The 14,509-nt window shown below is 52.5% G+C and overlaps 1 protein-coding gene across 1 annotated transcript in view; it reads right to left on the minus strand.

Moving 5' to 3' along the window:
• Positions 1-14,509, minus strand: part of LOC133362946 (protein KRI1 homolog) — a 52,549-nt gene that overhangs the window by 20,105 nt on the left and 17,935 nt on the right. The window contains exons 6-7 of the mRNA XM_061581924.1: positions 7,019-7,068; positions 5,136-5,271 (exon numbers count right to left, since the gene is read on the minus strand). Coding sequence (XP_061437908.1) covers positions 5,136-5,271; positions 7,019-7,068 — 186 coding nt within the window. The remainder of the gene's footprint in view (positions 1-5,135; positions 5,272-7,018; positions 7,069-14,509) is intronic.

Here is a 14,509-nt window from a genome sequence, read left to right on the forward strand (position 1 = left end):
ACTCACCCACTCACACAGTCACTCACCCACTCACACAGCCACTCACCCACTCACACAGTCACTCACCCATTCACCCACTCACACAGTCACTCACCCAGTCACTCACCCACTCACACAGTCACTCACCCACTCACACAGCCACTCACCCACTCACACAGTCACCCACTCACACAGCCACTCACCCACTCACACAGTCACTCACCCACTCACATACCCCTCACCCACTCACACAGCCACTCACCCACTCACATAGCCCCTCACCCACTCACACAGTCACTCACCCACTCACACAGTCACTCACACCACTCACATAGCCCCTCACCCACTCACACAGCCACTCACCCACTCACATAGCCCCTCACCCACTCACACAGTCACTCACCCACTCACATAGTCACTCACCCACTCACACAGTCACTCACCCACTCACACAGTCCCACTCACACAGTCACTCACCCACTTCACCAGTCATCACCACTCACATAGCCCCTCACCCACTCACACAGTCACTCACCCACTCACATAGCCCCTCACCCCACTCACACAGCCACTCACCCACTCACATAGCCCCTCACACACTCACACAGCCACTCCCCCACTTCACACAGTCACTTCACCCACTCACATAGCCACTCACCCACTCACATAGTCAATCAGTCACTCACCCACTCACACAGTCACTCACCCTCAATCACATAGCCACTCACACACTACCATAGTCACTCACCCACTAACACAGTCACTCATCCACTCACACAGTCACTCACCCACTCACTCACCCACTCACCCCTCACACAGTCACTCAGCCACTCACTCAGCCACTCAATCACACAGTCACTCACCCACTCACACAGCCACTCACCCACTCACACAGTCACTCACCCACTCACATAGCCACTCACCCACTCACACAGCCACTCACCCACTCACACAGCCACTCACCCACTCACACAGTCACTCACCTTGCCATTAACCCACTCACACAGTCACTCACCCACTCACACAGCCACTCACCCACTCACATAGCCACTCACCCCTCACACAGCCACTCACCCACTCACTCACCCACTCACACAGTCACTCACCCACTCACACAGCCACTCACCCACTCACTCACCCACTCACCCACTCACACAGTCACTCACCCACTCACACAGCCACTCACCCACTCACTCACCCACTCACCCACTCACACAGCCACTCACCCACTCACACAGTCACTCACCCACTCACACAGTCACTCACCCACTCACACAGTCACTCACCCACTCACACAGTCACTCACCCACTCACACAGCCACTCACCCACTCACTCACCCAGTCACTCACCCACTCACACAGTCACTCACCCACTCACACAGTCACTCACCCAGTCACTCACCCACTCACACAGTCACTCACCCACTCACACAGTCACTCACCCACTCACACAGCCACTCACCCACTCACACAGTCACTCACCCACTCACACAGCCACTCACCCACTCACACAGCCACTCACCCACTCACACAGTCACTCACCCACTCACAGCCACTCACACTGTCACCCACTCACACAGTCACTCACCCACTCACGCAGCCACTCACCCACTCACTCACCCACTCACACAGCCACTCACCCACTCACATAGTCACTCACCCACTCACATAGTCACTCACCCACTCACATAGTCACTCAGTCACTCACCCACTCACACAGTCACTCACCCACTCACACAGTCACTCACCCACTCACACAGTCACTCACCCACTCACACAGTCACTCACCCACTCACACAGCCACTCACCCACTCACTCACCCAGTCACTCACCCACTCACACAGTCACTCACCCACTCACACAGTCACTCACCCAGTCACTCACCCACTCACACAGTCACTCACCCACTCACACAGTCACTCACCCACTCACACAGCCACTCACCCACTCACACAGTCACTCACCCACTCACACAGCCACTCACCCACTCACACAGCCACTCACCCACTCACACAGTCACTCACCCACTCACAGCCACTCACACTGTCACCCACTCACACAGTCACTCACCCACTCACATAGCCCCTCACCCACTCACAGTCACTCACCCACTCACACAGTCACTCACCCACTCACATAGTCACTCACCCACTCACATAGCCACTCACCCACTCACACAGCCACTCACCCACTCACATAGTCACTCACCCACTCACATAGCCACTCACCCACTCACACAGCCACTCACCCACTCACATAGTAACTCACCCACTCACATAGTCACTCAGTCACTCACCCACTAACACAGTCACTCACCCACTCACACAGTCACTCACCCACTCACTCACCCACTCACCCCTCACACAGTCACTCAGCCACTCACTCAGCCACTCAATCACACAGTCACTCACCCACTCACACAGCCACTCACTCAATCACATAGCCACTCACACACTCACATAGTCACTCACCCACTAACACAGCCACTCACCCACTCACATAGTCACTCACCCACTCACATAGCCACTCACCCACTCACATAGTCACTCACCCACTCACATAGTCACTCAGTCACTCACCCACTCACACAGTCACTCACTCAATCACATAGCCACTCACACACTCACATAGTCACTCACCCACTAACACAGTCACTCACCCACTCACACAGTCACTCACCCACTCACTCACCCACTCACCCCTCACACAGTCACTCAGCCACTCACTCAGCCACTCAATCACACAGTCACTCACCCACTCACACAGTCACTCACCCACTCACACAGCCACTCACCCACTCACACAGTCACTCACCCATTCACCCACTCACACAGTCACTCACCCAGTCACTCACCCACTCACACAGTTACTCACCCACTCACACAGCCACTCACCCACTCACACAGCCACTCACACACTCACATAGTCACTCACCCACTAACACAGTCACTCATCCACTCACACAGTCACTCACCCACTCACTCACCCACTCACCCCTCACACAGTCACTCAGCCACTCACTCAGCCACTCAATCACACAGTCACTCACCCACTCACACAGCCACTCACCCACTCACACAGTCACTCACCCACTCACATAGCCACTCACCCACTCACACAGCCACTCACCCACTCACATAGCCACTCACCCACTCACACAGTCACTCACCCACTCACACAGTCACTCACCCACTCACACAGCCACTCACCCACTCACATAGCCACTCACCCCTCACACAGCCACTCACCCACTCACTCACCCACTCACACAGTCACTCACCCACTCACACAGCCACTCACCCACTCACTCACCCACTCACCCACTCACACAGTCACTCACCCACTCACACAGCCACTCACCCACTCACTCACCCACTCACCCACTCACACAGCCACTCACCCACTCACACAGTCACTCACCCACTCACACAGTCACTCACCCACTCACACAGTCACTCACCCACTCACACAGTCACTCACCCACTCACACAGCCACTCACCCACTCACTCACACAGTCACTCACCCACTCACACAGTCACTCACCCACTCACACAGTCACTCACCCAGTCACTCACCCACTCACACAGTCACTCACCCACTCACACAGTCACTCACCCACTCACACAGCCACTCACCCACTCACACAGTCACTCACCCACTCACACAGCCACTCACCCACTCACACAGCCACTCACCCACTCACACAGCCACTCACCCACTCACAGCCACTCACACTGTCACCCACTCACACAGTCACTCACCCACTCACGCAGCCACTCACCCACTCACTCACCCACTCACACAGCCACTCACCCACTCACATAGTCACTCACCCACTCACATAGTCACTCACCCACTCACATAGTCACTCAGTCACTCACCCACTCACACAGTCACTCACTCAATCACATAGCCACTCACACACTCACATAGTCACTCACCCACTCACATAGCCCCTCACCCACTCACAGTCACTCACCCACTCACACAGTCACTCACCCACTCACATAGTCACTCACCCACTCACATAGCCACTCACCCACTCACACAGCCACTCACCCACTCACATAGTCACTCACCCACTCACATAGCCACTCACCCACTCACACAGCCACTCACCCACTCACATAGTAACTCACCCACTCACATAGCTACTCACCCACTCACATAGTCACTCACCCACTCACATAGTCACTCAGTCACTCACCCACTAACACAGTCACTCACCCACTCTCACAGTCACTCACCCACTCACTCACCCACTCACCCCTCACACAGTCACTCAGCCACTCACTCAGCCACTCAATCACACAGTCACTCACCCACTCACACAGCCACTCACTCAATCACATAGCCACTCACACACTCACATAGTCACTCACCCACTAACACAGCCACTCACCCACTCACATAGTCACTCACCCACTCACATAGCCACTCACCCACTCACATAGTCACTCACCCACTCACATAGTCACTCAGTCACTCACCCACTCACACAGTCACTCACTCAATCACATAGCCACTCACACACTCACATAGTCACTCACCCACTAACACAGTCACTCACCCACTCACACAGTCACTCACCCACTCACTCACCCACTCACCACTCACACAGTCACTCAGCCACTCACTCAGCCACTCAATCACACAGTCACTCACCCACTCACACAGTCACTCACTCACTCACACAGCCACTCACCCACTCACACAGTCACTCACCCACTCACCCACTCACACAGTCACTCACCCAGTCACTCACCCACTCACACAGTTACTCACCCACTCACACAGCCACTCACCCACTCACACAGTCACTCACCCACTCACACAGTCACTCACCCACTCACACAGCCACTCACCCACTCACACAGTCACTCACCCACTCACCCACTCACACAGTCACTCACCCACTCACCCACTCACACAGTCACTCACCCACTCACACAGTCACTCACCCAGTCACTCACCCACTCACACAGTCACTCACCCACTCACACAGCCACTCACCACCTCCGATGACATCGGGTCAAGCTCAACGGCAACCACAGGGCAATGGCAACCAGCGGCAGAGAGCGCCCGAGAGGGAGACGGAGTGACGGGAGTGGGGAGGAATGACTCGGAGCTCCGAGAGTCCCGGTCACCTTCTCACCTTCTCCTCATTGCTCTTGACGCGTTTCTTCAGGAATCCTCCTCCTCCTCCTCCTGCTTCTTCATCATCTCCACCTCCACCAGCATCGTCGTCGTCTTCGTCGTCGTCGTCGCTGTCATCTATGAACTTTTTGAAGCTGTCGAAAGAGGAAGGGGCGGCGGTAGTTTTGGCTACGGCCACCAGCAGAGCCCGAAACAGCCCCAAGCCTCCTTGCGCTCGCCAACGCCTGAGCACGGCTTCATCGGCCTGCAGTCCACTCTCAATCACAGGCACTCCTCGACTTATGAACAAATCGACTTATGAACAAATCGACTTACGAACAGAGACACCTGGAGATCGTTTATTGCTAAATTTCGTTCGTAAGTAGAGGAGTCCCTGTATTATTATTATTATTTACGGCTGAATTGATATCTATGGATAACTTTCTTGGCATTATCCAAAATGATGAAAGATGAGATTAGATTTTAACCCCCATTTCATAACCTCTGCATGTACCCGAATCGTTTCGTGAATAAAATACTTTTGGGGAAAATAAAAATAGATTTCACCCTTTCTGCCAATATAACAGGAGTTGTTTTAACACCAAAATCGATACCTTCATCAAGTGAGCATTAACCACACGTACTGTAAGCGAACATGCAAACAAGCATGCTCTGATAAGTCATGCATTGCTCTATAGAAGAACGGGAGACAGAGCAGAGCCTCACCATTCTGGCAAATTGCCCGATGATGCTGGATGCAATTTCCAGCGAAACGTCATACAACTCAAATTGTAAATGTTGTGGTTTCACGCTTCAACACACCGGTGGGCTAAAGCAGTGAACTATTTGTCTTTTGTCAACGTGACACTTTTTTACTGATTGGCCGTGTCGGGTGGTGGAGGGTTACGACACATTTATAAATAACTCGATCTAAACCCAAAAACGTTGATTATGAATAATATTGATCGCGAAAGCCTCATACGTGTTAAATTGCCTTTCAAACTGATTGGCCGACACCAGACTCCCTTCTGTACTGGACTAGTGTCTCACTACCAGTGCCAGAACACGAGGAGTTCGGGTCGGGCAGCGATACTCCGACTGATGCTCCTGCTGTTGTAGAGTGACTCATGCAGCCAGATACGGCTGCACAGTTTGGTGGTACATGTCATGTAGATCGTTTATTGCTAAATTTCAATCACAGCTCCTATGATCACTGTTACATTGTTTTTATGGCTTTATTTTGGTGATTTCGAAAACGTTTGGATTAGCCATATTTGTTTGTTGTAGTACAGAGTTAGCCTGATAACTTTAATCTAAATTGTCTTATGGTTGTTATTGTTTGACTTGCATCCCACTGGGATTTTTGCACGCAGCGTTGATGTACGGTGCTTTTTCTGGAAGACTTTTGCTGTTTTTTTCCTGGATTTTTCTGATTGCGTGTAGTCACTTGAAGATGTTTTCTTGTTCATGTTTTTGTTTGTTGCGGTTGCACCCGAGTCAAGAGCCGAATGGCTCACAGGGCTATACCTAAATAGTGAAACTGAAAAAACTGAAGTGGGATATCTTTTTGGCAGTATCAAGGCATAGAAAATACGAATAGGTCGCAAAACGTTGCTGTTTGAACATCGTAACACCTGCTTTAATTGCCAGAAAGGGTAAAACCTATTCCTATCTGACATACTTTGACGCTGGCAACAATATCCCATGGTAATAACGATGTATTTACCACGCGTGTTTTTTCGCGTGAGAACCCCGACTCTCCGACACTCCGATGTGCTGAACTAGAAACGCATCGGCACGTCGTTGTATTTGCGTGACAGACATTGCCCATTGCCTGCGTCGGTGGTGGCCGGTTTAACGAGTCTGTGGGGGGGGGGGGGGGGAGCGGGGGAGGAGGCTCACCTGGCTTTCAGCTGCTTCTGTTCCTCGATGTAGGTGGGCGAGGCGCTTCTCTGTGCACACACGGACACACACACGCACGGACACACACACACACACACGGACACACACACACACGGACACACACACACACACACGGACACACACACACGGACACACACACACACACACGGACACACACACACGGACACACACACACGGACACGGACAGCACACCGCCCACGCAGCCACGTGTCAAGTAGCAACGACGTGGGGGTGGGTGGGCAGAGCCAGGACGAGTGACACGACCATGATGAACACAGTAACACGGCCATGATGAACACAGTGACACGGCCATGATGAACACAGTGACACGGCCATGATGAACACAGTGACACGACCATGATGAACACAGTGACACTGCCATGATGAACACAGTGACACGGCCATGATGAACACAGTGACATGGCCATGATGAACACAGTGACACTGCCATGAACACAGTGACACGGCCATGATGAACACAGTGACACTGCCATGATGAACACAGTGACACGGCCATGATGAACACAGTGACACGGCCATGATGAACACAGTGACACTGCATGATGAACACAGTGACACGGCCATCATGAACACAGTGACACGGCATGATGAACAGTGACACGGCCATGATGAACACAGTGACACGGCCATGATGAACACAGTGACACGGCCATCATGAACACAGTGACACGGCCATGATGAACACAGTGACACGGCCATGATGAACACAGTGACACGGCCATGATGAACACAGTGACACGACCATGGTGAACACAGTGACACGGCCATGATGAACACAGTGACACGGCCATGATGAACACAACGACACGGCCATGATGAACACAGTGACACGGCCATGATGAACACAGTGACACGGCCATCGTGAACACAATGACACGGCCATGATGAACACAGTGACACAGCCATCGTGAACAGTGACACGGCCATGATGAACACAATGACACGGCCATGATGAACAGAGTGACACGGCCATGATGAACACAGTGACACGGCCATGATGAACACAATGACACGGCCATCGTGAACACAGTGACACGGCCATGATGAACACAGTGACACGGCCATGATGAACACAGTGACACGGCCATGATGAACACAGTGACACGGCCATGATGAACACAATGACACAGCCATCGTGAACACAGTGACACGGCCATGATGAACACAATGACACGGCCATGATGAACACAGTGACACGGCCATGATGAACACAACGACACGGCCATCGTGAACACAGTGACACGGCCATCGTGAACACAGTGACACGGCCATGATGAACACAGTGACACGGCCATGATGAACACAGTGACACGGCCATCGTGAACACAGTGACACGGCCATGATGAACACAGTGACACGGCCATGATGAACACAGTGACACGGCCATGATGAACACAGTGACACGGCCATGATGAACACAGTGACACGGCCATGATGAACACAGTGATACGGCCATGATGAACACAGTGACACGGCCATGATGAACACAGTGACACGGCCATGATGAACACAGTGACACGGCCATGATGAACACAGTGACACGGCCATGATGAACACAGTGACACGGCCATCGTGAACACAGTGACACGGCCATGATGAACACAGTGACACGGCCATCGTGAACACAGTGACACGGCCATCGTGAACACAGTGACACGGCCATCATGAACACAGTGACACGGCCATCATGAACACAGTGACACGGCCATGATGAACACAGTGACACGGCCATCATGAACACAGTGACACGGCCATCATGAACACAGTGACACGGCCATCATGAACACAGTGACACGGCCATCATGAACACAGTGACACGGCCATGATGAACACAGTGACACGGCCATGATGAACACAGTGGCACGGCCATCGTGAACACAATGACACGGCCATGATGAACACAGTGACACGGCCATGATGAACACAGTGACACGACCATGATGAACACAGTGACACGGCCATGATGAACACAGTGACACGGCCATGATGAACACAGTGACACGGCCATCGTGAACACAGTGACACGGCCATGATGAACACAGTGACACGGCCATCGTGAACACAATGACACGGCCATCGTGAACACAGTGACACGGCCATGATGAACACAGTGACACGGCCATGATGAACACAGTGACACGGCCATGATGAACACAGTGACACGGCCATGATGAACACAGTGACACGGCCATCGTGAACACAGTGACACGGCCATGATGAACACAGTGACACGGCCATTGTGAACACAGTGACACGGCCATGATGAACACAGTGACACGGCATGATGAACACAGTGACACGGCCATGATGAACACAGTGACACGGCCATTGTGAACACAGTGACACGGCCATGATGAACACAATGACACGGCCATCGTGAACACAACGACACGACCATGATGAACACAGTGACACGGCCATGATGAACACAGTGACACGGCCATGATGAACACAGTGACACGGCCATTGTGAACACAGTGACAAGGCCATTGTGAACACAGTGACACGGCCATTGTGAACACAGTGACACGGCCATGATGAACACAGTGACACGGCCATGATGAACACAGTGACACGGCCATTGTGAACACAGTGACACGGCCATGATGAACACAGTGACACGGCCATTGTGAACACAACGACACGACCATGATGAACACAGTGACACGGCCATTGTGAACACAGTGACACGGCCATGATGAACACAGTGACACGGCATGATGAACACAGTGACACGGCCATCGTGAACACAGTGACACGGCCATGATGAACACAGTGACACGGCCATCGTGAACACAGTGACACGGCCATGATGAACACAATGACACGACCATCATGAACACAATGACACGACAATCATGAACACAGTGACACGGCCATGATGAACACAGTGACACGGCCATGATGAACACAGTGACACGGCCATGATGAACACAATGACACGACCATCATGAACACAGTGACACGGCCATGATGAACACAGTGACACGGCCATGATGAACACAGTGACACGGCCATCGTGAACACAGTGACACGGCCATGATGAACACAGTGACACGGCCATGATGAACACAATGACACGGCCATCGTGAACACAATGACACGGCCATGATGAACACAGTGACACGGCCATGATGAACACAGTGACACGGCCATGATGAACACAATGACACGGCCATCGTGAACACAGTGACACGGCCATGATGAACACAGTGACACGGCCATCGTGAACACAGTGACACGGCCATGATGAACACAGTGACACGGCCATGATGAACAGTGACACGGCCATCGTGAACACAGTGACACGGCCATGATGAACACAGTGACACGGCCATGATGAACACAGCGACACGGCCATGATGAACACAACGACACGACCATGATGAACACAGTGACACGGCCATGATGAACACAATGACACGGCCATGATGAACACAATGACACGGCCATCGTGAACACAGTGACACGGCCATCGTGAACACAGTGACACGGCCATGATGAACACAATGACACGGCCATGATGAACACAATGACACGGCCATCGTGAACACAGTGACACGGCCATCGTGAACACAGTGACACGGCCATGATGAACACAGTGACACGGCCATCATGAACACAGTGACACGGCCATCGTGAACACAGTGACACGGCCATCTTGAACACAGTGACACGGCCATGATGAACACAGTGACATGGCCATGATGAACACAATGACACGGCCATGATAAACACAGTGACACGGCCATCGTGAACACAATGACACGGCCATGATGAACACAGTGACACGGCCATCGTGAACACAACGACACGGCCATGATGAACACAGTGACACGGCATGATGAACACAGTGACACGGCCATCGTGAACACAATGACACGGCCATGATGAACACAGTGACACGGCCATCGTGAACACAGTGACACGGCCATGATGAACACAGTGACACGGCCATGATGAACACAGTGACACGGCCATGATGAACACAATGACACGGCCATCGTGAACACAGTGACACGGCCATGATGAACACAGTGACACGGCCATGATGAACACAGTGATACGGCCATGATGAACACAATGACACGGCCATCGTGAACACAGTGACACGGCCATGATGAACACAATGACACGGCCATGATGAACACAGTGACACGGCCATGATGAACACAACGACACGGCCATCGTGAACACAGTGACACGGCCATCGTGAACACAGTGACACGGCCATGATGAACACAGTGACACGGCCATGATGAACACAGTGACACGGCCATCGTGAACAGTGACACGGCCATGATGAACACAGTGACACGGCCATGATGAACACAGTGACACGGCCATGATGAACACAGTGACACGGCCATGATGAACACAGTGACACGGCCATGATGAACACAGTGATACGGCCATGATGAACACAGTGACACGGCCATGATGAACACAGTGACACGGCCATGATGAAAACAGTGACACAGCCATGATGAACACAGTGACACGGCCATGATGAACACAGTGACACGGCCATCGTGAACACAGTGACACGGCCATGATGAACACAGTGACACGGCCATCGTGAACACAGTGACACGGCCATCGTGACCACAGTGACACGGCCATCATGAACACAGTGACACGACCATCATGAACACAGTGACACGGCCATGATGAACACAGTGACACGGCCATCATGAACACAGTGACACGGCCATCATGAACACAGTGACACGGCCATCATGAACACAGTGACACGGCCATCATGAACACAGTGACACGGCCATCATGAACACAGTGACACGGCCATGATGAACAGTGACACGGCCATGATGAACACAGTGGCACGGCCATCGTGAACACAATGACACGGCCATGATGAACACAGTGACACGGCCATGATGAACACAGTGACACGGCCATGATGAACACAGTGACACGGCCATGATGAACACAGTGACACGGCCATGATGAACACAGTGACACGGCCATGATGAACACAGTGACACGGCCATCGTGAACACAGTGACACGGCCATGATGAACACAGTGACACGGCCATCGTGAACACAGTGACACGGCCATGATGAACACAGTGACACGGCCATGATGAACACAGTGATACGGCCATGATGAACACAATGACACGGCCATCGTGAACACAGTGACACGGCCATGATGAACACAATGACACGGCCATGATGAACACAGTGACACGGCCATGATGAACACAACGACACGGCCATCGTGAACACAGTGACACGGCCATCGTGAACACAGTGACACGGCCATGATGAACACAGTGACACGGCCATGATGAACACAGTGACACGGCCATCGTGAACACAGTGACACGGCCATGATGAACACAGTGACACGGCCATGATGAACACAGTGACACGGCCATGATGAACACAGTGACACGGCCATGATGAACACAGTGACACGGCCATGATGAACACAGTGATACGGCCATGATGAACACAGTGACACGGCCATGATGAACACAGTGACACGGCCATGATGAAAACAGTGACACGGCCATGATGAACACAGTGACACGGCCATGATGAACACAGTGACACGGCCATCGTGAACACAGTGACACGGCCATGATGAACACAGTGACACGGCCATCGTGAACACAGTGACACGGCCATCGTGAACACAGTGACACGGCCATCATGAACACAGTGACACGACCATCATGAACACAGTGACACGGCCATGATGAACACAGTGACACGGCCATCATGAACACAGTGACACGGCCATCATGAACACAGTGACACGGCCATCATGAACACAGTGACACGGCCATCATGAACACAGTGACACGGCCATCATGAACACAGTGACACGGCCATGATGAACAGTGACACGGCCATGATGAACACAGTGGCACGGCCATCGTGAACACAATGACACGGCCATGATGAACACAGTGACACGGCCATGATGAACACAGTGACACGGCCATGATGAACACAGTGACACGGCCATGATGAACACAGTGACACGGCCATGATGAACACAGTGACACGGCCATGATGAACACAGTGACACGGCCATCGTGAACACAGTGACACGGCCATGATGAACACAGTGACACGGCCATCGTGAACACAATGACACGGCCATCGTGAACACAGTGACACGGCCATGATGAACACAGTGACACGGCCATGATGAACACAGTGACACGGCCATGATGAACACAGTGACACGGCCATGATGAACACAGTGACACGGCCATCGTGAACACAGTGACACGGCCATGATGAACACAGTGACACGGCCATTGTGAACACAGTGACACGGCCATGATGAACACAGTGACACGGCATGATGAACACAGTGACACGGCCATGATGAACACAGTGACACGGCCATTGTGAACACAGTGACACGGCCATGATGAACACAATGACACGGCCATCGTGAACACAACGACACGACCATGATGAACACAGTGACACGGCCATGATGAACACAGTGACACGGCCATGATGAACACAGTGACACGGCCATTGTGAACACAGTGACACGGCCATTGTGAACACATTGACACGGCCATTGTGAACACAGTGACACGGCCATGATGAACACAGTGACACGGCCATGATGAACACAGTGGCACGGCCATTGTGAACACAGTGACACGGCCATGATGAACAGTGACACGGCCATTGTGAACACAACGACACGACCATGATGAACACAGTGACACGGCCATTGTGAACACAGTGACACGGCCATGATGAACACAGTGACACGGCATGATGAACACAGTGACACGGCCATCGTGAACACAGTGACACGGCCATGATGAACACAGTGACACGGCCATCGTGAACACAGTGACACGGCCATGATGAACACAGTGACACGGCCATGATGAACACAATGACACGACCATCATGAACACAATGACACGACCATCATGAACACAGTGACACGGCCATGATGAACACAGTGACACGGCCATGATGAACACAGTGACACGGCCATGATGAACACAATGACACGACCATCATGAACACAGTGACACGGCCATGATGAACACAGTGACACGGCCATGATGAACACAGTGACACGGCCATCGTGAACACAGTGACACGGCCATGATGAACACAGTGACACGGCCATGATGAACACAATGACACGGCCATCGTGAACACAATGACACGGCCATGATGAACACAGTGACACGGCCATGATGAACACAGTGACACGGCCATGATGAACACAATGACACGGCCATCGTGAACACAGTGACACGGCCATGATGAACACAGTGACACGGCCATCGTGAACACAGTGACACGGCCATGATGAACACAGTGACACGGCCATGATGAACAGTGACACGGCCATCGTGAACACAGTGACACGGCCATGATGAACACAGTGACACGGCCATGATGAACACAGCGACACGGCCATGATGAAC

The sequence above is a fragment of the Lethenteron reissneri genome, unplaced genomic scaffold (genome assembly GCF_015708825.2).
Source record: "Lethenteron reissneri isolate LAM-NWPU_2019-01 unplaced genomic scaffold, ASM1570882v1 scaffold_1638, whole genome shotgun sequence".
Taxonomy (NCBI): Eukaryota; Metazoa; Chordata; class Hyperoartia; order Petromyzontiformes; family Petromyzontidae; genus Lethenteron; species Lethenteron reissneri.